Consider the following 27,863-nt stretch of genomic DNA (forward strand, 5'->3'; position numbering starts at 1 on the left):
ACAGTGTCACAGCCAGCAAGCAATGTGTTGGCAATTGATGACACATTTCAAGCAACTCAAAGCTCATTTTCATCCTTAGACTTTGGACAGCTCTGATGCAGCCATCTCTCAGACAAGCCCCATGGCCCTCCTGGCGCAGGCTGGAGGGGATTCTCCCTCAGGACAAAGCAGAAGGAGACCCCAGTGAAGCCAAGTTCAGTGCCCTTATTTCAGTGCTGTGAATCACAGTTACTCTCTCATGATGTAATCTGCATCCAACCCAGGGGTCTTGGGAAGAGGAGGCCACAGCTGTCCAAGAGACTCTCCTCGCCACACAACCTAGTACTTCCTGGATGCATCTGAAAATCTGTCTCAGAGGGAAACACAAGTGAGCACATTTTTTCCCGGATGTTCATAACACCCGTTCAAATGATTTTAAATAGGAAAAATTAAAATGCAACCTTACAAGCAAAAAATTAAAACCTACCAATCTCCTGAGCTGCTTATTTTAGCCATCTTTTGAAAAATGCTGATGGCAGATTGTAACATGACACAAAATGCAGTGCAGCTTAAGGGTGTTTGACAATTCATCAAGAGAAATTAAGTGTAAAGCTGCATGGCAGTGGCTGAATATGTTTAATAAATTAGGAATGAAACAAGCACTCCGTTAATGAGGAAGATGTAGCCAAAGCTTACATCATTCTGTACTCAGAAGGCTTGAAGGATCAATAATGCAAACATTAAAAAAGAGAACTAATGCAAGAGCATTTTGAGAAGAGAAACAATCTAAATTTTAATGACAAATGGAGAACTTCAAAATCATGTTTTTTTAAAGACATTCAAAAGTTTATAGGAATAATTTTTATATTGGGATTTATAAAGGTTTGCATGCTGTAATGCTGTTTGTATGAAAAATATGTATTCAAGTCCTGAAGCCCAGCACACATCAAAACATTTTCATGTGCAGCCGATAGTTCAAACTAAATAGAGTAATAGAATCATAGAAACATAAAATGGTTAGGGTTGGAAAGGACCTTAAGATCACCTAGTTCCAGCCTCCCTTGGCACTTGTTCCGATAGCTTGCTGAGCATTTATATTAAATAAAGAACTACTAGTATTCAAGATGTGAGTCTTCACAACAATGCTAGTTCTTCTGCAGTCACTCTCTCAGGCTTTCCTGCTTAACTGTTCCACCGCTATGCACATGCTTATTGGAGAAAGGATGAGACCAGCCATCTCAGTTGAGTGTCTGGGCCCAGCTGAGGATCCACTAGGACAGTGGATGACTCTTGAAGTCCATCCTGCAAAATCTGCATACCCCTGAGGAACTGACTGGCCTGTAGAAAGTTGAAAGTCTAGCAAAAAAGCTATGGGCATTACGTGTGCCGCATTAGAAGCTGATAGCATTTATAAATGTTATTTGAAAACACACTGTCCAATATTAGAAGAGTATCTCAAAATATTCTACAACACTAAAAATAAATTGTCTGTACAACAGTGTGTATGTATTGGTATTGTTTCGAGAAGGGAAAATTAAAGCACTGCTCAAATAATTTTTAATTGTGGCTAGTTGAAATTAGAATAATGCTCTTCCTTTAGCTATCTAAATAAAATGGCTAACTTCCAGGGGCACCGAGTGTTCACAGCCTCTATGTATATCATAAGTAGGCAGCTTAGTTACTTGCACTGAGCTTTGTAAACAAATATAAGCCAAACTGACACCCTGAGGATCAGCAGGAGTTCCAATTAATGGGAGACCCACTGCTGCTAAAAATTGCCACAGCTACTTTAAATCCAAAGAACTTCTGGCAATTTACACTAGCTAGAGGTCTGATGACTGTAGTTTAAAATATTTATATAAATTAAAAGCTGTTTTGCAGAAAGATGTTCCAATTACAGCATTCAAACACTTATTGGCACAAGCAATTAAATATGTATTTTGCTCTGTAAAAACAATAGCAGTTGATCTGGGAGGGCAACTCATTTCTGATTTATTCAAAGCTTTGCGGTAAATAAAAAACACATACAATTGTCCCTAGAGTAACTGTTCATATTGGTTCAGTATATAGTCTTTAGTAGCAGGAGAAACACTACTTTCTCCCAAGTCTGAGCTATTTTAATTTTCACTAACAACTACCTAATCCTGTTCTCACTGAGCAGTACCACTTTTCAAAGTACATATTTTTTCCTGCTGTTGCAGCATAAGCAGGATTATATGAATAGGCTGCTGCAGTCCAACACCTGTAACTTAAAATACATGTCTGAAAGGCTTCAGTGGGATTTTTCAAAAGTGTCTGAGCACCACTGTCTCTCCACACTGCAGGAATTGCTCTGAGGACAAGCTTAGCACACTGCCAACTGCCTCAAAACTCTTTCTTGCCTCAGAAACATCAGGAATCCTGAATCCTTTACAGTTTTTTATGTTTGATATTGCTGAAAGCACTCACGATAATATTTGAACATTTGAAATGCATAAAATGAGCATTTTTAAATACATGCCCCCAAAATACTTAGTGCTTTCAGATGCGGTAAGATTCACCTCTGGCATGGCTGGCAGAAAGCCTTTTGCCTTTTTACACCTTAGGTGAGGCTCACTCATGGTTTTGTCGCAGCAGGCTGTTGGGAAGCTGTTTCACCTGCCTTTCCAATAACTCCTAAATTTACGGATCCCTAGCTGAGAGGAAATGGTAGTACTGGCACAGAAAGGTATATTTTTCATGGCAGGGCACAGGACGTGGTTCAGTGCCAGACAGAGGTTCCATCCGTGTTACATCTGCACTGCTGAAAGACAGAGAGCAATAGCTTGTGGTGGGGCCCACAGCAGTGAAGCTCTATCACGTTGCATACTGTCCCTCTCCTCTCCTACCTAGACTGCATTAGTGCAGGTCTCTTTAAATGAAATTATGTTATGTTATTCAGGCACATGTTGCTTGAGACTCCTTATGTCACTCCATCAGCTAGAAAAAGCCAAACACTGCATTTTACTGTCTGCATAAATGATCTATTTGTTTTTCGAATGGATGACTTGATTTTAACAGAATTGAAAACATTATTCATCATTACTGATGTTGGCCAGTAGATTTAAATTTTCTTTTATGTAATAACTAACTTAGCCATATTTTTAAGGCATTTTCAGTTGATACTTCTGAATGCCGCAGAGTGACTATTTTCATCCAAAATGAGGCTAGGAAAAACATATCTATTATCTCTTGCATTCAGTTCAGTGCTTACTGAATAGAAAGAGGGTGTAATTCCTTGTAACTTACAAAGTTGTTCCTTCTTTATATCCACCTCAATCCGTTTGATATCACCAATAGATTACTAGACAGCCTACACAGAGGGACATTTTACTTGATACATCAAAATCTTCCAGCACAAAGCACGTGGCAGCTGTTCCAGCAGCTACTAATTTTTCACTCCATTCAACATGCCCCAGCAATGGGAGAAATATTGTACCTTCGACTCAGCATTTTACTGGAAGACCCAGTCCTAGGCTGAATCACCTATCCCCAGAAGAAATGTTACTGCGATCTCCAAAACCAGTCAGGACTCATTGCTGTCTCTTGCTACAAATCATGCAAAGCCAAATACACTGTTTGACTCACTGCAAAAATTAGGTTTTTGGTTCCTAACCAGCCCTCAGTGTGCTATATAAATGTATGTTCTATTCAGTGGGTAGCAGGGCAGCTAATATAATAAACCCAAGACCTTTCTTAATACAGTATTTAACATATCTGGCATTTTTGGAGACTGTTTCAAATTTGGCAGTATTTTAAGAGATTTTACTGTCAGACTTCTCCACTTTTTCATTTATGCTAAGCTGAACCTCATGGTTTAAAAACATATAATGATAAGATGGGTAAGAGGATCTATATTTGACATGGTCTTCTCTTGTTATTCTATGTCTTATGGTATGTTGCTCTATTTTCTTTCTTGTAAGCAGCAAGACCTCATCATCATCAACTGATTAGTTTAAAATGTCAGTTTAAGATTAAGAAAAGGTAAAAAAAATCAGGAGTTGCAATGGAGTGATTTCTACAAGCATCTCAAGATGCTCAGCTGTGCATCTCTGCATGCCTTTTTCACAAACTACCTGTCAGCTTAAGATGTTCCATAAAAGGTGATAGAAGTCCTCTATCCTAAATAATATTTCTGAGATGTCCTCAGAGAAAAGTCATACAAAATGTGTTGCATTTAACCATTCGCAGGGTGACAGAGACATAGGTGTCTTGGCAAAAGCCACAGTGAGAGAAAATACCTCCTGCCATCTTCTCAGCAGCTGCAACTGGGAAAAAAATTATCTTACTGCTATTGGTGTTCTCAGGAATTCATGGATTAGCCAGGTTCAGTTGAATTTATAAAAAGAACCATGGCCAGCAAGTCAAAGGAGGTGATTCTCCCCCTCTACTCCGCTCTCATGAGATCCCACCTGGAGTACCATGTTCAGCTCTGGAGTCCTCAGCACAGGAAAGACATGGACCTGTTGGAATGCATCCAGAGGAGGGCCACAAAAATTATCAGAAGGATGGAGCACCTCTTCTATGAATACAGGCTGAGAGAGTTGGGGTTGTTCAGTCTGGAAAGTGAAGGCTCTGGGGAGACCTTATTGTGGTCTTTCAGTACTTACTGGGGCCTTACAAGAAAGATGGGGAAAGATGTTTTAGCAGGGCCTGTTGTGATAGGACAAAGGGTAATTGTTTTAAACTAGAAGAGGATAGATTTAGACTAAATATAAAGAAGACATTTTTACAGTGAGGGTGGTGAAATACTGGCACAGGTTGCCCAGAGAGGTAGATTCCCCACTCCTGGAAACACTCGAAGTCATGTTGGATGAGGCTCTGAGCAGCCTGATCTACTTGAAGACGTCCCTGTTCACTGCAGAGGGTTGTATTAGATGACCTTCCAACCCAAACTATTCTATGACTCTATGAATGTCTGTATTCTATCTTATAAACAAACCCACTAATTTAGGTGCTGTTTCCAATGAGCACCAATTTTTTTGCCTGTCTTGTTAGACTTTTCAGTCACTAAGCTGCAGTCTCACCTTAATGAGAATGAAGCATGAAATGACTGCAAAGCCAAATGCTGCCAGCATGCTGTACAGTACTGAAAGTGCTGTAATACAAGCAGTCTGCTCATCCTTTTTTTTTTTTTTTTGTAGTAAGGAAAGCAACTCTACATGGGAAAGTGATAGGGCAAAACTGCAGTTTGCTTCTGAGGGAATTCATTCATTGACATCAATGTTTACAAAGTTATTAATGTAACATGGCCACTATGCCAAAAGCCATCAGCAACACTAAGAAACCAGGATGGGTGCTTGATTTTTAATGTTGCCAGAAACTGACCACTATTTCACAAGATCCGCACAGGTGAAACACTGTTATCAGACCTAAACTTAGATTGAGAAGAGGCAGAAAAGACTTCAGTAACTCTGCATGCTTCTTTGTGACTCCATACTGATGTTTTTCATAAAGGATTAGAAGAAAGGCAATAAATTGAAAGATTCCTGGTAGGAGACGGTTTCTTAAGCTTTGGTCTAATTATAATGCAAGCACTTTGAAGTTCATTACTTTAATTAGAAGTAGAGACTGAGAGAAAAAACAGGGGGCCCATTCCCCAGGTGGGAATTCCAGCTGCAATTGCAATGCAAACAATAAATAATACTGCATAACTTGAACCTTAGTGAAATGCTGGCTTGTGTTTTGCCTAATGGCAGATCAATACCGTACAAATGAAGCAATTACAGTTGTGTTATATAAAGCCTTATTTGGTCAGTAGCCAAAATGGGGATTAGCTGGAAGTGTTCCTAGGACTTTCTGTCTGAATATAATTGCAGAAGTTAATGAGGAAGATCTGATAGGCTGAGACAAACATAAATGGTGCCAGCAACTGGACAAGATGGTCAGTACAATAGCCAGTGTGCTGATAATTAAAATGCCCTGAAGCCAGCTGAACATCAGTCCAAGATCAGGTGAATTTATCAGTCAAGGGCAATCTAATCCCTCTGGCAAATAGCTATATAATGTCACCATTGGTACAGCCATGTATACAGCAGCAAATGCAAATACACCAGCACTCATACCACTCACACCAAGCACAGTCACATCAGTACAGTAATACTTGTGCTTGTACTGTTTCAAATATGAGCAGTCAGGCTGTAGACAAAACAAGGTATGTAAATTACTAACAGATGTCCACAGTGGATACGGAGATCCAACTAATGTAATTGCTGTTGTCCTGAACACATTGCCCATACGGCACTGCTAGTAAAAAAACCTGGGGAGGAGGGTCCACTGGCGATAGAGATTTCTGCTATTGCTTTCTAAAGGGAACGCAAAACAACATGTGGTCATAGACCACAGACTTTTAAAGAAACCATTAGTTTAAGTTACATTTTCCCTATTGTTTTGTCTCCAAAACAGTTCCTTTGATCAAAGACGTTGAGACATCTACTCAGGCATTTGTTCTGAGGTACACACCTCACGGATTTGAAATAATCATGCAAACACCTGAAGGAGGAATTGACTTTAAATATTCACAGCACAGTTATACTACACTATTAGTCTTCACTATCCCTCTGAGGTCGATGGGCATTTGGGTTGGAAGGGACCTTAAAGATCACCTAGTTCCAACGCCCTTGCTACAGGCATGGACACCTTCCACTAGACCAGGGTGCTCAAAGCAACACTTCCAGGGATGTGGCATCCACAACTTAATCTTTTTAAATCTTTGCACCTCTTCAGGCAAGTGTTCACAGAGAATTTATCCTTCTGGTCTCCCAGTGGTAATCATTTCCTAGAGCTAGACTAAGCTTAAACTGCTGTTCACATTCCCTCAACTCAGTCTTTAACCATCAGATACTCCTAATTTTTATGCATACTCTGCCAAAAGTGGGGCTCAGCCAACCTGAGCAGTCTGACTCCCATAACGTATAACTCCTCTACCTTTTGACCCCATTCTTAGGGGTTCCACAAAGGTCCATGCTGTCAGTCACTCAGCAGCTATATAAGGCTGTTTAGGAAGTTAAGGGCTCTCTTTGCCCTGGCAAAGCAGAGATATGAAGCACTGCCACTTATTTCACTGAGTTAAAATATTCTCACTCTCTTTCGCTTTTCCATTATGAGAACAAGATTTAGATTTTAAAAATCTGATTTACTTTTGATTCACAGAAATCATAACTAAAGCCTAACAGCATTTGTACAAGTTGGGGAGAAGGCCTTCTACTATGGAGAAAACTAGGCAGAAAGAGAACCCTCTCCATAAGCTCCTACAACTTTCCAAATACTCCTATAGTTCCAGAAGGTTGAATGTGATGGTTGAAGATGTCCTTTTCACATTCGTAATTGTCAAAAGAACATTATAGCATAGTGCAGTCTGGAAGGCACCTCAGGAGGTCTCTGGTCCAACCTTCTGCTCATACAGGAGCCAGCTCTGAGGGCAGACCAAGCTGCTCAGGGCTTCATCCAGTCATAGTCTGAAAACTTCCAAGGATGGAGACTGCAAAACTTCTCTGGGCCACCAGTGTCACAGTCAAACTATCCCCAGGCAGTTAGGGGAAAAAGTTCCTGCTTACATCCAGTCTGAACTTCTCTTTCAGTTTATGCTTGTCCCTTAGCTTCCCGCCCTGTACTGCTGTGAAGAGCCTGGCTCCATCTCCTCAAAGACCTCCCCACAGGCACTATGGAGGCTCCCCTAAAGCCACCTCTGCTCCAGGCTGAACAAGCCCAGCTCCTTCAGCCTCTCCTTACAGGGCAGATGCTCCAGCTTCCATCTTGATCACCTTCCACTGAAATGGCTTAATTTTATTGATGTTTTTCTTCAATTAGCAGGCCAAAAAAAGGATACAGTATTCTAGATGTGGTCTGAGTGTTTGCAATTATTTCATTTGATGCCACAGTATCTTCTCTTGTGGTCTACAAATGGGATGAACTAAAAGCACTCTAATTGGAAACTGCCTTGGATAATTGCCCACTATCTAAAAGAGATGCCAAAAGTAGCAGCCTGCTTATTTAACTGTGATAGGAAAAGTTCCTACATCATCAACAAACTGTGATGACTTTCTGTTCACTTTCAAGTACACTTTCATAGCCTGATTTCACATTATTTATATTATGCACGACTAGAACTAATTGTCAAGTGTTCATGTGGATTTAAAGGAAAAAATATCATTAGCAGGTATAGAATATAATTAAAATAGTTTCATTACTGATTAAAACCCGAAGAGATGATATTAGAAAGTGCAGAGCACCTGAATGTGGGCTAGTCCCACAGCTTTACGCATAGAAGGACATAATCTTTTTAATAAAAACCAGTAAAAAATGAACATCAGTCTATAACCTGTCTCCTACCGCTTTGTGTCGCAACCAGTAAAAAGCTGGTGGAAGGCGGAAATGGTGATTTGAAGGTGGAAACCTTCAAATTCTGGGTTTTTTTGGGTTTTTTTTGAAAGTGTAAAAATCTGAAAAATTGCCTAGCCGTGTTACAATTTAGGCATCTGAAATTTGGGTGACTTAATTTACCTAGAAAAGGTTGAGATATTCTCTAATTCCTCACAGATTTCCAATCAAGTCCAATGAGTTTTTCTGTAGACTCAGAGTTTAAGATCCAAAGTACATCTGAACCACACAAATGACACAGTGTAAAATGCTATATAAAGCATTTCCACATTGCTGTGCATAAAATCAGGTGCCTACATCCATATCAAGGAAGCCAAAGCTCTCATTCTTGATGTAAATGCCTCTCTTCAGACACAATTGCAAATTTTGTTTGCACTAAATGGAATCATATAAGCAACAGACTGGAATGAGTCTTATGTGTGATTATATACAGAGAAAGACTATTCTGGAGGCAACAGATGGGCTTCCAGATGTTGGGGTCACTCTCACCTGCAGGCCTCATTCATCCCTGCTGCTATTAATGGAAAATGCAAGGTATCTGGATCTTCCTCCACAAAGATACTATTCCTGCCCATGGGGAAGGGGGGTGAAAAAGAAAAGCTCTATCTTTTCTGCGTTCTGGAGGTAGTTCATTCTTTTAATGCATTCTTTTAGAGCAGAAAGAAATAACTGAAGTGTAGCAATAAAAAAGGTTTCTGTATGAGGTCAGGCTCGGACCATGTTCATCCAGTTGACATTTAGCTTTAGAAAAGTTCAGGGAAAATTGCAGTCAAACTTTGACTACAGAAAACTGACAATCCTGCCAAAAGAGTCACTCAACAAAAGAGCACGCAGCATTGTTCAGTATCATGTGATTTGCTAAAATATATGGTTAAATAGGAGCTAAATCTTTTTTCAGCTTTGACTCTACTTCCTACCACACACAAGGTAGACCAGTTGAGAGAAATAATTACTGATCAATCACAAGTCACCGTGTTATCATACAATCTTTTAAACTTGTACTGTCCAGTGTACAGATGGCCATTTTTTATCTGGAACACATACACCTTGCAAACATCTTGCTGATGCTGGGAAATAGCCACATTTTAGAGATGCTGTGCCAAGACACAGAGTAGCTTAAATTATATATTAAACTTCCTGAATCTTTTTTTTGTGCCTTTTTTTATTGGCAACATCTTTTCACCTTTCATTCTGGGTTGTTCACTCCCTCCATAATGCCTACTCCACTGCAGTGTGCCAGTCTGCTCTCAGCTCAAACAAACTAGGAGAAAGATAATAAACTTTTTTCCTTACTTTTGGTTTGGGATTTCTCACAAGAGCCAAGGCTGCATAAAAACTAAATGGCCATTTTGTGTCTCTTGGGAGTCTAACCTGTACTTGCTGACAATTGGAAGTATGCAGTTTTGCAACTACCACATAGATTAATCACAAACTGTTTTTCAGGTGCTATTTTTTCCCCAAATGTCAGTTCCACAGAGAGGTATTGTTACGAGCTGCTGAGATGCCTTTTAGTGGCCTGCTCGCTTGCTTTAGTCTATCTACAATTTACCTGGACAATTATCATCTTAGTGGGATAGACCTTTTACTTGGCAGGAACTGTACCATCAACTTCAAAGGGTAGCTGGTTTGTACCTTCAATGAATACAGACTCTGAACTCTGGCAGTTTCCTGGGAATTGACACCTGAACAGCCAGAAGGTTGTAATGAAAAGAGAGAAATAATAATGAGCTGCATTGTTAAAATATAACGGGCTGCATCTTGCCCTCCGCTGAGCTACTTTATGAGGGACTGGGGAAATGGCAGGGAAAAGGGCAGGAGAAATTTATTTCTGAAGTGCCAAGAAGCAGAGTTTGTTCCTCAGAGGGTCTATAGACTGGAAATAATGATAACCCTTCTGCATCCCACAGGCTTACTCTGGGGATTAATGCTTAACAAACCTTGGCAAAGGTCCAGAAAGTCAGTAAGACATGTGCAAAGCAATGGTATCAGTATTTCTGAGACATTCTGGTCATCACTGATAATTTTAAGGAAGTTCATTGTTTATACTTAAATATATGCCCTTTTTTATCTGACAGAGAAGGGAACAGCCTGACAAATTTCATTTGGACAGAGTTGATATTGTGAAGCAACTATTCTGTTTGCATTCAAGTATTTCTGAAACAGACAAACAAACAAATAAAACACCTGTGATTATTTGATGCCTTGATTTCTTTCTGACTGTAAAAAATGAAACTGTTATAAAACTTGTCCTGGTGCTGACTACTGAAGACTGGCCCAAGCAATGATTCTGTATGACAGCACAGAAATTTCACCTTTAGTAATCACTAAATATCAGAAGGACAAAGCTCTTTTATAAGTATCTGTAAAAAAGGAGAACAAATAATAAAAGTAAGTGCCTCATCATGCTGTTAAACCTGCTAAAGCTGAAGAGACAGAATGGTAGTTCCACCTTTTATATTGATTATATTGCCAATTTAAAAGAACCTATTGCCCTTGCAGTGTTTAGATAAAAAAAAAATTACCTTTTTAGGCATAGTTCTATTGCTGTTTCCATGCTTTGTCCTTTCATTCCTGCAAAATTCCTGCTCAGAAGCAGCTCATTTCACAATCATTTTCACTAAAATCCTGGGACCTGCCCTGGAGTAAGTATCAGGATGATATTAGCAGAGAGGTACCAGAATGTGGCTGTGTGACCAAAATGGGAGTTGGGTTTCTTGGAGGAGCTGTGCCTTCCATCAGTTGCTCCTAATGTCTTTTGTAGTGTAGGAAAAGAGCAATGGCAACAGAACAAATTCCTGTGACTTGCTCTCTTCTCCAGACCATGAAGAGCTTTGTTAAGTTATGATTTTCCCCCTGAACTCTGAGGGTAGAAACTTCCCGCAAGTGGCAATGAAGAAATAGGCTCTGTGGGGCAAGGTAGCTCAAAGATGACTCTCTGAAGTATTTGAAAGATATACTGATGGGTTTTTTTGTTTTGTTTTGTTTTTTTTGCCAGGACATTAAAATTCAACCTGGTCTAGTGTTGAAATCCTGTGGCAGGGGGTTCGAAACTAGATGATCTTCAAGGTCTCTTCCAACCCAAACCATTTTATGACTTGAAGATACTGTGAAATCCAGTGGACTCTAATGGACACTAAGGAGCCTTTTTCTTCTAAAGATACAAATATCAGAAACTCTCAATAACAATGCTCTTCACTGCAATTTGCTGACTTAAGTTAGGATTAGTACAATTTCCTGCCTTTATATATAAAAGTTGCAAGAAAGGGCAAAACTCCTCCAAGTAGAAGATTTTGCTTAAATACATCTTGCAATGGCGCTCATTAGCCATCATCAAATTTTCCTCTTTTATTATTGCACTATTTTGTATAGGGAAGACCCTTATCTTGATTAAAATTATAAAATGAATCCAATAGGCATAACTAGGGAACCAAGCAACCTAGAATTCTGATCTCTGTTCTCAAGTCCTTCTTTTTGTTTTAAAACAGATATTCTGGTTTTAGATAGAAATAATCCAGGTAACTGAAATTACGTATGCCTCTCAGGCTCAGCTGAAAGAACAACTTGCTAACATTCACTGCCAGGCTTTCTCTTCACTGATCTTCTTTTGACCCCTGACTTTTACATTCCTTGCTAAGCAGTAGCCCACCCTCTGCCTTTTTACCTAATAAATGTTATTTTTACTTGACAGAAATCCCAACAAGCTCAGAAGATGTGCCCTGCTTGAGAAATATCTAGGCTCTAAGCTCTGACATTGAATGGGTAATGGGGTGGTAATTCAAGCCTTGTTATGCCTACAGCAAAGGGAAGAGTATTATGCAAAGTCATACAGTATGATCTATACCATCAAACAGGATAGTGTTTACAAAAGCATAGAACATTATAGATCACATTTTAGTTTTCAAATAATTTTTTATCACAGAAAGAAATGACCTTGTAAAATCCTGGTAAGTGAAACTCATGACTAAAATTCTGTTCTTATAAATACCAACAAACCACTCTGTATCTATGCAGGGATCTTTGTTTTCTCCTTGTCTTAAAATAATAGAGGTCAAACTCAGCAATTTCACATTACTCATTTTTTATCCATTATTTGCCAGTTGTCTCTATATCTTCTCTACATCAAACATAAGTATCAGTTTCTAGCTCCTACAGTGCTTTGTTGGAATGATTCCCTCTGGATAACACACTGACTATGGGCAAGACCAGCCATTCTGGCAAGAGAAGAGAAACGTGAAAAAAAATCGAGCCTACTTCCTCTGCGTCTTTCCTCACTGTGAAGGTCACTTGTCTTCAGAATGATCTGGGGAGGTCTTTGGATGCCAGTGTTGCCAGCTGGAGGACAGCTAATCAGCAGAGGAAATACCCATTCATGTCTCTGAATTGCCAAACAATGCTCAAAATCACATAGGGTATGGACTTCAGCATGGTGACACAAGGGTACATCACCTTTGCCTATTTCTCTACCTTTCTAGAACAGGAACCACCATTGAATAAAAAATACAGCCCAGATGCATAGAAACACCACAAGCTAGAATAGCTACATCAATGATACTGATTGATTAAAAAATAAAAAAATCTATGAAGTCCCTTGAAAACTGAACAACATAGGGTACCCTGAAGAGTGGTCTGGGGAAATGCTTGATTTGTGATACAACATAACTTGCACAAGGAAGCTTCACTCATGGGAAAAATCTATTTTTGCAAACATTTATGGATCTCCATAGAAAAAACTTTGAAAAACACTAGTGGAAGAAGTCCTCTGTAGTAAATAAATTTGCATGGTCAGCTCAAACATTTTTTTCCTAGACTTCCTTGTTCTCAGAGAGCATTTGTGAATATCATAGCCATTCTTTGTACACACAAGTCCAATTTAATAAAAATCATAAGAAACCAGAGAATGCAAGAGGTTTTGGAGGAAACATTTTTATCTATCCTTATAGGTCACTACTGTGTAATACGTCTGATACTTTTCCAGCAGAGCCTGGTGTGAATTTTAAGTTCATCGATCTACAAAAACAGGGTAAAAATAAACTGGAGTATATATCAGAATAATATATTAAGTTTACAGTAAGCAGCTTTGACAGTGAATGATGATCTGGGAATTCCTTCCACAATAAACTCCTTATACTCTGGTCTCCAAAACCACAAGGACAGAACTTGATTAAAAGTTTAATTGTCCCATTGGAAGAAATTATACTATCAGATTTTACCCTTATTTTTCCAAGTTTATTTCGGGACAATGAAAAACACATCCAAAAAAACCCAAGGAATATCCCATCCTATGTAAGGTCTGCCAAAATTTTGTATGCATTACCAAAGTAAGTTTTGCTTCAGCACTACATTTCTAACTAATGAACCATGCCAGATATATCCTTGAAAAGCAAAGGTAACACTGTCAGCTGTAGTACCACACTGAAACAAAACAGTGAAAGAATGGCAATTTTATATATTTGCCTCAGGAATACAAGGACTAGACGAAGTCACTGAGATCAAGATGGTAGTTTATAAAGCCCATGCACAAAAAGACTCCCTCCATAACAGATCTTTAACTTACTCACGTAAATTCACATATTTCATGAAGAGGTTTCCTCCACCACAGATCCCTCACTTCTAGGGTAAATCTCTTTGAGGTATTGCACAATTATATGAAACAGAAGAATCCATACAATGTTGACGAGGCACCGCAGGGACGCCTTTTGCACCCCAAACACTCTCCAGGGCATTGCTCCCTTGCAAGGGATAGAAACTAAAATCCATAGCTTCACTTAAGTTGTACTTTGCACTTCACAACTAGTGGCTAGAATGATCAGAAAATTATATCTGCATCACCTGCTTCACTGATGCACTTCCAGCATTTCCCGCCTCCTGTTAATATAAACACAGCAAAGAATGGATAAAGAACTGGCACCCTAGTCAGTGTAAAGACCCAGTTCACACCACCAGCTGTCACACTACAAAGAACCAGCAGATATCACCACATGGACCTTTTTGCCTCACTCTTCAGAACATAAAGGATTCCTCCTAAAGTCAAACTGAAGTTATTTCTTTACATAAAAAGAACAGAGACTTGAATAAGGAAACATAGAATCTGGATTCATATCTATAAACATTAACCATAATTGCAACAGCAGGAACTTAATATAGCCCTGTCTTTCATTAGTTTGGTGAACAACCATCACCAATCTCCCACTGGATTCAAAGCGTCTCACCAGACACTCATGACCTGAACAGGTTTCACTCATCCACACTGCATACCATCAGCTGCAGGACAGGAAAGCCAAAAGCCCTTACCTAAAACAGTCACAGAACAATGATGACAACCTCTCATTTTTTTTTAGCCCACCCTGTCATTCACTTTTGCTTCAATCAATTTCAAGATACAAAAAGTAGAAAAAGCTTTTAGTGTACCTTTAAGGCAATACTGGCCCTAGTTCCTTTTTCATTACCTCTTAGAGAGGAGAACTCTTCCATGTTTATCACTATTCAAACTTGTTTATGATGCCTGCATGTCTACAGCAGAAAAGCAGAGGCATGCAAGACACAGGATTTGTGTAGTACAAGATCTCCAGATGTTGCCCTCTAGAAACATAAACACTGCAAGTGGCAAGGCAGACAAGCCAGGGATGATCCACAATGGCCAGAAGGCTGGCCACAGAAATGTCTTCTTATGATAACACATTTACAAAGGAAGGTCTTGCCAAGTAGACAGGGAACACTCTTTTAACCACCTTTGAAAACACCACCTTTGAAGAAAAAAACTCATTAATTCACACTGATTGCTACACAATAGTTTTGGAAGGATACCTACCGTGGTAGGAGAAGGAACAGTAAGGACAGCTGGGTAGTGCCATGAGAGAAACTTAATCTTTGTTGTGATAAGAGCCTTTGCCCTCAATCCCAAGTTCCTTCTCAACTATGTCAGTCTTTTACAAAATTATACAGAAATGAATAATGAATATCACTGAAAAGGAAGGAAGGAAGGAGACACACATGATGTGTAATGTGGTACTACCCAGTGGGCATAAAAGAAACACACATCAGGCATTTCCCATTCTCCTCCATCCAGTGATATGCATGAATCCTGATACTGCACCAGCACTGAGAATAAATAATTCCAATTAGCCAATAGGTACTGGTTGAACACTGCAGGAGTGTAGCATGGAACCCAGTAAGGAAGAGTTTCAAATTAAAATCCACTACCCTGCTCATGTAGGGTCATGAGCAACAGAGAGACCAGTCCCTGGATCACTCTGACAGGTGGATTTCATCTGCATGAGCCAAATGATGAGTATGTGCTCTGTAATGAACATGAGCCTGGTGATTTGATGGCAGGGAACTATCACTAGTTCTATGCTACAAGATGAAGCCTGATTTAGATTACTCCACTTTCTGTCAGTATTAGACAGGTGAAAATATATGGTCTGGTTCTTCATACTCTCACATCAATTTTATGCAGCTGTTACTACATTTTCAGTGAAAAATTCCTGATTTATGATCATTGTAAGTAGGAGGAGGATTAAGACTAAAATATCTCTAGTGAAATGGGTGCTCAAACAGTTTAGTGAATAATTTAATATGAATAATTCATTTGAAAGAAATTATATTTTTCCCTAGTCCTGAACAGCCCAAGAATAGCGTGAATGTTTAACATTTATATGCTACTTGCAATTATTTGTGAACTACATCAAGTAATTTGTGCTCTATACATAACTCAAGTAGGAAATTATGATTATTAAATAAAATACAGAATTTACAACTCCCATAGCAAATTATGTCTTTTGACTAATTTATGTAATGAGCTTAGCTCGTCTGCCCTTCATGGATTTCAAACTGCATGTTCAATATTTGCAATTATTTGTGCAGGCAGCAGTTATGTAAGTCATCTGATCAGGAACAGAAACTCGACCATGTGGGATGCAGTCAAAATAGCAAAACCATCATATTCTACAGTTTCAAACAGTTCAGAAAATACTGAAGCATGCAGTTAAATTTACAGCTGAGTCTTTTCAAAAGCACAGGGGTAGAAAGCTTTTTCCCTCTTCAACAAGCAGTACTGTCTATAGACACACGTGGAAGGGGTGGTACCAATGTGAAGTATTGCTTGTTCTTTCTTTTTGTACAGAACATCAAGTGTGTTGCTTAATGTTTTTAATGGCACTGATGTGTTGCTGAGGTTTGTCACTGAGGCTGGAGAGGGAATGGGGTGCAGCAGGAAAACAAGGAGATTAGCACATGTGAAAGAAAGGCTCGGGAAAGGCATGGACACAGACAGCCAGTCAAGACAGCTTGAAAGAAGGTTTGGTCCAGTTTTCAGATTGGGCAGGATTTCCCCTGTTCCTCTTTTTGAAAGACATTTGAAGGTAGGACGTGAAAAACTAAATGCTTTTGATCACATCACCCTAATGATAATTGCCGACCCTCAGTTAGACCAAACTGTGGCTTCACTGAAACACTCAGGACCTTAGTCTTTAGCTGGGTTGGAACCAGGATTTCACACTTGATCCTTACAGTCATGGTTGTGCTTTTCCCCTGTGTTCTTACTGGACCCTCCTCCTTCTAACTCCTTTGTGTCTCATCTCATCCCCATTACTCCTAGATATTTTTATCTGGCCAACTGACCAAACCTGAAATAAGCCCAAATTTGACACAAACCAACTTCCACTGGCTACTACTGTTTGTTTATTATAACAGGCTGTCTCTTGATGTTTCTCTGCAGAAAAAGTTAGAAGGACTAAAAAGCACCATAATGCACACTTAGAGCAAACAGTCCACTGCTAGGATATATATGACAGCATCTAAAGAGATTCCTAAGAAGTTTGTCCTAGCTTTAGCAAAGTAAAGCATGATGTGTCAGCAATGGGCATTTCCTTACTACAGGAGAGCAGCTCCTCTAAACTGCAATACTGCCTACCATTTCTAGGTTGTCTGAAACATCAAGAAGAAGATAGCAATCTGTTTGAAATGCAAAATAAAAAACAAGTGTTTTGAAAATATACCCAGGCAATAGATCAGCCTCCCGTATTATCTGCTGCCTTCTCCCTTTAACAACCCCATGAGTTCTGGACATGTTTTTTTTATAATTAGTATTACTGTTGTCATTTTCCCTCTCTCACCTCCTTATGTTTTCTTACTACTTTATTCAGTGGTGAAGGTGGCATTTTTAAATCTGAGAGGTACTGAATGTTAAGGACCAAATATTCCATCACTGTAACAACTTTTGCTGCAGATGGAAATGATTCTGATGATACTCCTATTCCCATCCATGTAATACAGTTAAGGTTACTGATGTCTGCCGTGTCATGAACAGGTTAAACTGGTGAGTTAAAAGTGAGTCTAGTTATCTACATAGTGGTAATGAGATCTCCTCTGTGGTCATGGATGTAGACAGGTACCTCTTTAGTTACTTCCTGCACAGAACTACAGCTCCATCTGCACTTGCAACTCCCTTCTACTCACTTTGTCTCCCTTGTGAATCTAATTCATCACAGTGTTTTTTGTAGTCCCTAATGATGAGCATCAAGTCTGAGAAGCAGGGTGCTCCACTGGCCATTCCTTCTCACCTTCCTGCATGTGACCTATTGCTCTAGGACTCCACAAGACACATTTCCTCTGTTGTCTGTTAGTTGCCCATTTGCTTTGAAGAAAATTGGCAAGTCTACCAGAGGAAAAAGGCAAGATTGTTTGCCTTAAACGTTAAAGACGACACAATGGTAAATACTGCCAATTTTAACACAGAACAAGTACTTTCACTTCTGTCTTCCTGACAATCTGAATGAAAAGCAAATGATGTTCTGCCTGTGAATCAAAAACTCTACTTGACTGAATGCATCTGATATCATGATAAAAATATACTGATGAGTTTGAAGGCAGTACTGAAATGCATAATGCTAGAAATACAACCTTTTTTTACTAAATAAGAAGGTGCTTTACAAAAAGTACTTTAATGAAGTTGCTTTAATGAAGGACTAATTGCCTCCAAGTGATGACATTTGAAAAGATGTTACAAGCAGCTTCTTATTCAGAAATTAGCAGCCAAGATCAATAAACAAAACACAAAATGTAGGGATATTATTGATGCAAATACTAATGCAGATAATGTAGGCATAATACTGCTATAAAGGGCTGAGTCTGGTGAAAAAAGCTGATGAAATAATATAGCTGATGTTAATTCTATAGAGGCTGACTTCAAGTAGCTAGTGTTCAACCAGTTTGGTTTTTATATGGCCTTAAAAAAGATGCCAACTACAGCTGCTAAATCCATATTGTAATTAGAATTGGTTACCTTTGCTGATCAAAAAAACATGAAATGGAAGAAAAGAAAAGTAACATACCATGTTCACACACAAAACAAAAAGAGCTATATCAGGGACATCAGGGAAGGTGGAATACTATAACAACACATTTTATATTGTTATACTATTCCACCCACCTTAATGGAGAACCCTTCGGTGTGGCTACGCCATAGCCTTTCGAATCCAGATTTCCTCCCACTTTCATGGTGTCACATGGCTTTCGTTGCTCAATGTATTCATTCATGGTGGACTCCAGCAGGAAGGCAAACTTGCCCTTGGATTTGCGGACACGAGCTACTCCCTCTGCAGTAGTCCTAGTGAACACTGATGGCTCAGCTGATTTCATGTAGGTCCACATCTTTTCATACACTGCTATTTTTGATCTCTGGAGAAAATTAAAAAGAAGTTAGAACAAAGAATGTTGCAACATTCCAGAATGGCACTGTTCAAAATAAAATCAACTATATTTCATTTTTCAAACAACTGGGACTGGGAAAAACATACTTGGGTATGAATTTTCTTTGAATTCCATGATTATTTTAAAAGAAACAAGAAGTAACAATATCAGTACTATAAAATTGGATATTATTATTTTTAGATCCAGTTAGGCTCTAGCAGTCACAAAAAGAAACCCTGTAAAGCTAAGATTTGAATTTACTGTTAGATAAATCCAGTTCATACAGTCAAAGTGTTGTAAAGACCATTTGAGGAATTTACATGTGAAACATATGCACAATAAACCTGTATGGAAAAGAGAAACAATAAAATAATCTCCCCATAAATACTGAGCTGAATCTTGAAGCATCTCTATAACACCTACTTCTTACACCATCAAAACCACAGTAGCTTAAGTAAGATTTTTGCTTTCATAAGTCAGAGTCCAGAATTCATTTAACTGACATTCAGAAAGGCTGCACAACATTTCAAGACATAGTTTACAATAAAAAGATGGAAACAGCAAATTGGACCAAATACACTGTTAAAGGAAACAAAATGCCCTAAGTATTTGTCTTAAAGAAGTATTAGGCATGTTTTTAGAACTGCAGTATCAGTGGATTTATTTTAAAGACTTTGATCCTACCAATAATTGAGTAACAAATGTGCTTTCTCAAGGAATGTGCAAGAATTCGTGGCTTAGAGTGCACCAGGTAGAAATTTTTCCTGTCTGCGAATTCATAGCGTAACTGCAAATAAAGACTTAAGCAAAAATAAAAACAAATAAAAATTAAGGGAGGCAGCCAGGCAGGCAGGCAGGCAGGAAGGCAGGCAGGCAGGCAGGAAGGCAGGAAGGCAGGAAGGCAGGCAGACAGGCAGGCAGGCAGGCAGGAAGGCAGGCAGGAAGGCAGGTAGGAAGGAAGCCAGACAGGCAGGAAGGCAGGAAGGCAGGCAGGCAGGAAAGAAAGAAGGAAGAAAGGAAGGAAATGCTTTCAGGCTGAGAAGCTTCCCATACTCGTTAGATTCAATCAACAACTCCTTTGCTTCCTCAAGCAACAGCAAACCAGCAGTGCATCAGCCAAACACTATACAGTGTTATTACTTAACAACAGATGGCACTTGTCTTCACCTATGCATGCTGCAAAAAGGACTTTTTAACGCAATGCTCCAGTCAGCTTTTATTTGAGTCAACAGGAGCTAAGCAAGATTTGGTCTGTAAGCCCATTTCCACACTGTGCTGAGCACTACAGGAAAATATTCATTATTATAAAGCCCCAAAACAAAGGACCTTCGAATATTTAAACAAATATCAAATCCTATAATCTGGGCATTATTTGAACTGACAATGGATTTAAAAGGCTGCAACTGAGCCTTTGTATAGGTAATTTCCCTGAAGCACTTCTTTTCACCAATTACTGAATTATTGTATTACAACTTAGAAATTAATTTGTTAGAGGTAGGTCTAACTTGAAAGTGTCATTTAACCAGAAATGGTCAATAAAAATACCATATAGCAGAACATCATAAATTATCCTTGCTTTTTTATATTGTCTATATGCATCATTTTATCTTTCCATCAAATATAATAAAATTCAAATTACCAACACCTGTGTATGTCCATAATCACATCCTGCCTTGTCACCCTCTCCTTCCTCTGTAGTGGAAACTATTTTTCTTTTACCTAATAGTGTCTGAGAGCAGAGAGTAAGCTAAGCCACACAAGGATTCTTGCTTTACACTGATGTAATTTCATGGATTTACATTTATGGAAATAAAAAAAAAAAGGAAGAAAGCAGTAATGAATCAGGCATAATTTCAAGAATATTTACTTGCCTTTGTCTGCCTTCACTTCCAATCATTTCTTATATTGTAACATCTATATCATCAGATTCTTTATAAAGTAAGCATATCATAGGCCACTTTATTTCAAACTAAAACCACACAACACTTAAAATTGCTCTATTATTAAGAAGAAATAATGCCCTAATTGAGCTTGAAAAGGTTGCATTTAAATAATTTTCTTACGATTTAGTTTCCTGTGCCTAGCAAAAAACAAAAAAATATGGAAAGTCTAAGAAGGCATCTGCTCTGTAAGAGCATTTTCTTCTCCCAAACTTTCATTTGTTAACATTCATTTTCTACATGTCAACTCAGAGTGACAATTGAAGAGTGAACCAACAGATATTCCTTATTATCATATGCAGAAACATTGCAACTTTCCCCTACAATCAACCAAAGTCACCCAAAGTTAGGGCTTTTCTGAGCAGGACTGCTAAAACTAAGTTCTTTCCTTCTTGAGTAAGTTGCTCAAAAAATGCAACTCTCACTTGTCCAAAACAGAAAATAAAAGAAAATAGCTATCAATATTAAAGTCTTCTTTTTCTTTATGCTGGTTTTAAAATGCCTTTTCCCTTTTCTGTTTTCAATACAGAACCAAAGCAGACTGAATGTCTTTTCAGAGTTTCTGACATTTGAATCAGAAATGATCAAGTGATGAGAAAATGTCTTGAAGGCTCATCTTCAGCCAGACAGTAATCACTGACAAAAGTTATACATTACTCTAATCCCCAAAGTGATGATGTTTGCTTCCAGCCACACAAAATGTTAGACTTGGCAAACAAGTCTTCTTGCAGTATTGTTTCAGTCTAGGTCTTAATTTATGTATTACACAAACAGTGTGCAAATATTGTCTGTTGATATTTTGTGAAAAATGGTTTGTGACAAATATTTCTAGAAATAGTGCATACAGTATCATTAACAATCACTAGAAATCATTAAATAACAGATTGCACCATTTTTAAAAAGGTGATCAACAAAGTCTAAATCTCGATAAAGCTTCAAATTCTGCATATGCAACTATATTTAGTATATGTAGTTACTTTTCATATTTCCCTCTGTATTTTGAAATAAAGAAAAAAATATAAAAAGGACATTGATTTTCCTTTTTTTTTTTTTTCTTAACCCTGTAATATTAAAGGGAAATAGTGGCTGTCATTGTAGATAGACAAAGAATCTTCTCTTTAAGGACAATCTTGCATGAAATACTGATCCAAACAAAAAAGTATCTGTGTTTACAAGATGATTTAAAAGAATAATGAATTTTTTGTGACCCAGACTGCTTATATGTCAAAAGATCCGACTTTCACTTTTTGCTTGTACTGAACTCCTTGGACAGCTTCATTATATTAAGGCTCAACCACTGCGCATTGGTTAAGTGCCATTTCTATTTTGTAAGGCATAATCTTTTTACAGCTATTGGAAAATATTTGCAAGTTCTTCTATGGGGATATCTCTCACAATAAAAAGGTTGTTTCACTGAGCAGCTGCCCTTGAATTGATACTGTATATAGTTCACAAATTCCATCCATAATTTTGTTAATGATTCACTGAGTTCAGTTTGGCCAACCTGAAAACAGTCAAGGTGTGTGGGAGTATCTAGCACAGAACAGTCACATTTCAAACAGACAATAAGAAGAAATTATCATTCTATCTTCCTTTCTTCTAAAAATGCCTTAAACTGCACCTTTCAGATAAATAATGTTCCTAAACTGTGTAATTTCCAAGGAAGAATGACTGGCTCACAGCATTTATTCAGAGCCATGTTCAAACACTAAACTCACACATGTTCAGCCAGCTAGGCTTAACTTTCATCTGTGAGAGACATTAAATGAAGCAGGAAGGACTGTTTATTATGTACTCCTTGTGATGTCCAGGGTCCCTGTTTTCCATCTGGCAAATGATGAGGATTACATACCGACCACACTAACACAGGAAAGTGAATGAAAATGAAGTAATCAATACAGACAGTACAGACATAGGAATGGCTATTTAGGCTATTTCTTAATGCTCCAACCACATCCCTCCAAGACATATTTTCCCTTTATTATTCATCTGAAAGTCAGCAAATTAAAAAATGCATTTCCTGCCCACCACCCAAGACCCTAAAGCAAAATGCACACAGCCAAATCCATAAGCAGAAACAAAATCTGCACAACTCCATGTTACCATCATAAGCTTTCATAATTTCATAGGCTGCACGTAATTCCAGTACTGTAGCTTCAGATGAATCAATAGTGCAATGTTGCTTTAATTACCACTGGCTTCACAATACCTTGGGGCACCTCTTTTGCCCAATGTGACAGGATCAATGAGCTTTCCACAAATTAAAATAACTGAAAATTCCAACAAATGGTGTTGGGGGTGTAAAAATGCAGCTAAAGTATTGCAGGAGTTACAAACTATATTACACATAATTGCAAAGTAACATTATTTCAAAATTCCAAGCATCTTATAAGTGCAGTCACTAGGGAGAGCTGCTCTAATGGACATGCCAACTTACTCTGAAGAACTCTTTGGTTGACCCTGAGTCCAGTGTCCCATAAGCAATTTCAGTTTGTTTGGCAAGGTCTTCTGCACTTTCTATGGGTGAGACCATTCGCTCAACAGTCAAGAAAGCAGCGAGGTTAGCAGTGTAGGATGAAATAATGATGAGCGTGAAGAACCACCAGACACCTCCAACAATGCGACCTGAGAGGGATCTAAACATGAATAAGATAATGCACATTTTCCTGTCTCTTAAGACATTAAGAGAGAAAGAAAGAAGGCATCATTACTGTCGAACATGTATCAGTACATAACAGTCAATGGGAGGGACATCATTTGCATTTTAAATACATTTCCTCTTGAATCTTAATGCCTACAGTGCAGAGTCCATTGTATTAATACGTATCACGCATATACACAAGTCTGAATTCTCTTGAGCAGTAATCCCAGTCTTCTTATTATTTCAGGAAATGCCTAACAGCAAAAATTTTGTCAGAAATACTGGATAGGTAACCTCTTTCTGTAGACAAAAGTAAAACATGGTAGCTGCAGATCAGTAGCTTTCTCTGTTTCCTCTTAAAGAAAAAGACACAAAAAGGCTTTGAACATAGATTATGTTGGCTTTAGGCTTAAAATGTTCCTGTCACCCAAACTTATAAAATATTCTACAAGCTACTGCAACCATTTGAACTTTCACATTTTTCTTTTAGAAGCAAGCATTTTGTGGTAGCAGAGATATTAAGTAAAAAGTTATACTTTCCATTTTAATACCTGTAATTTGATGAAAGAGCTGCTGAAGAGTAATGTACATCCAGTCTTAATCAGTTTTCTTGCTAGCTTCAATAATAGCAGAGTTAGGCCAATGCTGAATACTTTTAAAATCTCACTGTAAGTGGCTAAAATACAGCATTTGAATTTGAAAGATTGGGTCATAATGTTTAATTGAGAAGTTGCAGTTACTGCACGATAAAGTTCCAGCATCTTAAAAGGTTGAGAAATTCAGAACTGTGATCATATGCTACATCTGAGGCATCCACCCTGTAAGGCATAGTTTAGCAATACAGTTTGGCTTCTCAGGAGCAGATGGTCAAATATTCTCCCTCTCATAGACAGTGATATTCTGGAAGCAGTGCTGTAGAATTTGATAGGGAACATAAATGGGACATTCATTCATGCAAGGCAAATATTCAGCACAGTAGTGTGCATTTCATAATTATAATACAATGGAACTAATTTAGTAGCAACACAGTTCCTCTGAACTGAACTCAGTGGAATTGCCTGTGTGTATCTATTGTTTCTGAGAGCTGTTTGTGATTTATGCACACTGACATACATAAAATAATAGTAATGACAGAAATTCAAAGCAGATTCTCTGTTGCCCTTATCATAGCTATTAAAAAAGAAAAAAATGAAAAAGCTTCCTAAAGAATGAACTTCAAAACACTGCCAGGAAAATAAATGAAGGAAGATTTTATGCTTCAGTGTTGAAGATAAATGCAAATGTAAAAAGATTTGACACAAACCTTGGGGAAATATCACATCCTTGTTGCATAAAGGCACCCAGGGAAAACCAGAGGCTGTTGAATATACCAAACTCATTGGGTGGCTGGTCACTGGGTCCTTCTTTCCCATCCTCTGGTTCTTCTGTGTGCCACTCATATGGACTAAACCTGCTAACTAGGAACAGGACCACACTGACACCAATGTAGGCAAAGACTATGCACATCCAGATCTCATATGCCAAAGGGTCCAAGAAGGAAAACACTCCTGGTTTAGATTTCTGGGGCTTTTTGATCATAATGGATATCCCCAAACTCATAAAAGGCTTGGAAAAATCAATGACCTCTTCTCGTACCAAAGTGATGGTCAGAGGCGCAACAGCAATCTCTGCTTTCTATAAAGAAAAAAGAAATATAGATGTATAGGTTAATTGAAGTTGGCTTATACACTCAGCTCAGCAGCTAATTCCAAATGTATGTCACTAATATCAGCACACTGTGGCTTAAATGTTCTTTGTAACATCTTTCTATCAGTCTAGACTCTCAATACGTGTTTAGTAAGACACACATGTCACAGATTTTTATTTTACAGAATTATATATATACATATATATATACATGGGCAGCAGTTTAGGTATGTCATTTCAGGTACTAACTTAGATTTAAAGTCAAAGAATTCAAGGAAGAGTGAAGAATGAGAATGAGCCTACTGTCACTGAATATATAGTCATTTTTTTTTATAAAACTATAGAAGCAGTCATTTATTATCATATTTTCATAAGATAAAATCATTCTTCAAGGGAAACCATCTCATAGACTCTAGGAAGTTCCGAACAGCATGAAGCAGCAAAGGTGATTAACTATTGCTGTGATGCCACAAAACTGCATGCAGTTGTCTTGGATGAAAGAGAATTCAACAGGAATGAATCAGTTTTCAGACAGTGAAAAAACACAAGTATACAAAAAAAGCTGTGCATAATCATGCAAAAGAAGGATAAATAGTGTGCCAAATCCATTCCTATTAGTCACAGGAATAATTTTTAATATGTTTCTCTGATATATTTTTAGAACGAATGTATTGTTGAATGAATTGTTATTGATGTGATGGTGATTACAGCTGCCAACAGTGGTATCTGCATGCACTATACTGCATTGTAGCCGTGCTAACGGGTCATTTCTGTCATTAGGGATTCAACATTACATTCAAGTTTGCTCCTTGTCTTGCCTTGTTTGCCTTGCCTTTTACGCTAAAGCTGTCATTACAGCAGGACTTAATACAGGAATTGTAAAGAGGAACTGGGACAGAAGATGCACGAATGGGAAGGGAACTGATGCAGAAGCTGCTGAAGCCTTTCTTCTGTTCATCATCATGGTGCTGTATCTAGGTGGATTCAGAGAGCAGAATCTGTGCTCTGTGACCAACATGGGCTTCTATAGAGCTTATGGGCTAAGGAGGATAACTGGGCATGTTTTGAGAACACTTAGTTTTGGTTGTAAATAAGGTAGGCTCACAATCTGCCTTCTGCAATAGCTTACTCTGCTTCAGGCCTCAATATACGAGATAATCCTCCCAAATTCACCCCACCCAGGTAACAATTAAGAGGCACAATTAAGAGTTATTCATAAATCTCCATACTAGCACTGCTGGAATTTTCTTTTCTAAGTACTTAGTTGTCCTGAATTCATCTTGTGGGGTAGCATTTTCAGATATAGTACACAGCCCATAGTTTAGCAAAGCATTTAAGCATATTTGTCTTTTAGGATGCTCTTAAGGACCCTCATACTCAATAAAATATACAAAGATATATTTAAATCCCATCAACTGCAATGAGAGAAAAACATGAAAATTAAAGATGCACCTAAATAATTTAATTCAAGTGTTATATAAGTAGCTTGTGTGATAAAGAAAGAATTTGAAATGTAGGCTTTTTTGTCTTTTCACAATTTTGAATCAGGTATATGCATTTAAAATAATATTTTTTTATTTCAACCACTAAGTTATATTGAGATACATATTTTATGGAATTTAAAACTAATTTCTTGTAGCTAAAATCTAAACCTATTTTGGTACCTGTATAATTTTGAGTAATTCAAAAGAACTGACTCATTTCAGTGCAATGTCCCCCAAATGAAAATTTGTATTAAAATTGCTATATATTATATATATATATACTTTGTAATGCAAAGCATTTTAAAAATGTGGCTTCTTGAAGTCTTGTGATTTCATAAGTTTGACTGAAATAGATATTTTATGAAGATAGATATCACATGAAGAAAAATAACATTTTAAAATATTCCCAAAATTGTAAAGTAAATTTGATTTTTGTAGTCTAAAGATTGTAGGATGGTCTGGGCTACTGGCATTGCTTCATGTTCTTGTGTTTCGTCTCACCATAATTTTTTGTTTTCTGGAAGAATATTTTCCTTCCTTAGAGTCAATGTCTTTTATATTTCTAAATTTCAGCTACTGTGAATGCCTAATGTTGAGTCCTTGAAATGAATTAACCAAAATACTCAGGGAAACTGTGATCTATTACTGCTAATCTTCCCTGTATTTGTGACATAGTGGTATCTTCATTAACCCAGTATAAATTATAGATGTGGTCACTGGTCTTCAAAAGTGTTGGCTAACACTTCATTTTTGTGTCTGCAGATTGCTACTGGGATTAAAATAAGGATCCTTGATGGTTGCTAGTTTTTAAAATGTGAGGTGGAAAAGTGATAGCACCATTTTAGTGTGAATTGCGTCAATTTTAAAGACCTAATTAGCACACTGCGTATTGGATGTAAAACACTGGATAAGATTTATCTTACCAAATGTAAATGATCAAAGAGTACACGCTGAACTTGGAATTATATCAGAACTAGCTGCCTACACCACTTGAAGGAGTTAGAGAGGAGAAATAGGGACTTATCCCATTTCATTACAACAGTGATC

The 27,863-nt window shown here is 38.0% G+C and overlaps 1 protein-coding gene across 1 annotated transcript in view; it reads right to left on the bottom strand.

The window, feature by feature from the left end:
* Window positions 1-27,863, bottom strand: part of GRIA4 (glutamate receptor, ionotropic, AMPA 4) — a 77,335-nt gene that overhangs the window by 22,791 nt on the left and 26,681 nt on the right. Inside the window, exons 7-9 of the mRNA XM_010012853.1 lie at window positions 24,950-25,320; window positions 23,443-23,641; window positions 18,806-19,053 (exon numbers count right to left, since the gene is read on the bottom strand). Coding sequence (XP_010011155.1) covers window positions 18,806-19,053; window positions 23,443-23,641; window positions 24,950-25,320 — 818 coding nt within the window. The remainder of the gene's footprint in view (window positions 1-18,805; window positions 19,054-23,442; window positions 23,642-24,949; window positions 25,321-27,863) is intronic.

The sequence above is a fragment of the Nestor notabilis genome, unplaced genomic scaffold, assembly GCF_000696875.1.
Source record: "Nestor notabilis isolate BGI_N333 unplaced genomic scaffold, ASM69687v1 scaffold2284, whole genome shotgun sequence".
Taxonomy (NCBI): domain Eukaryota; kingdom Metazoa; phylum Chordata; class Aves; order Psittaciformes; family Psittacidae; genus Nestor; species Nestor notabilis.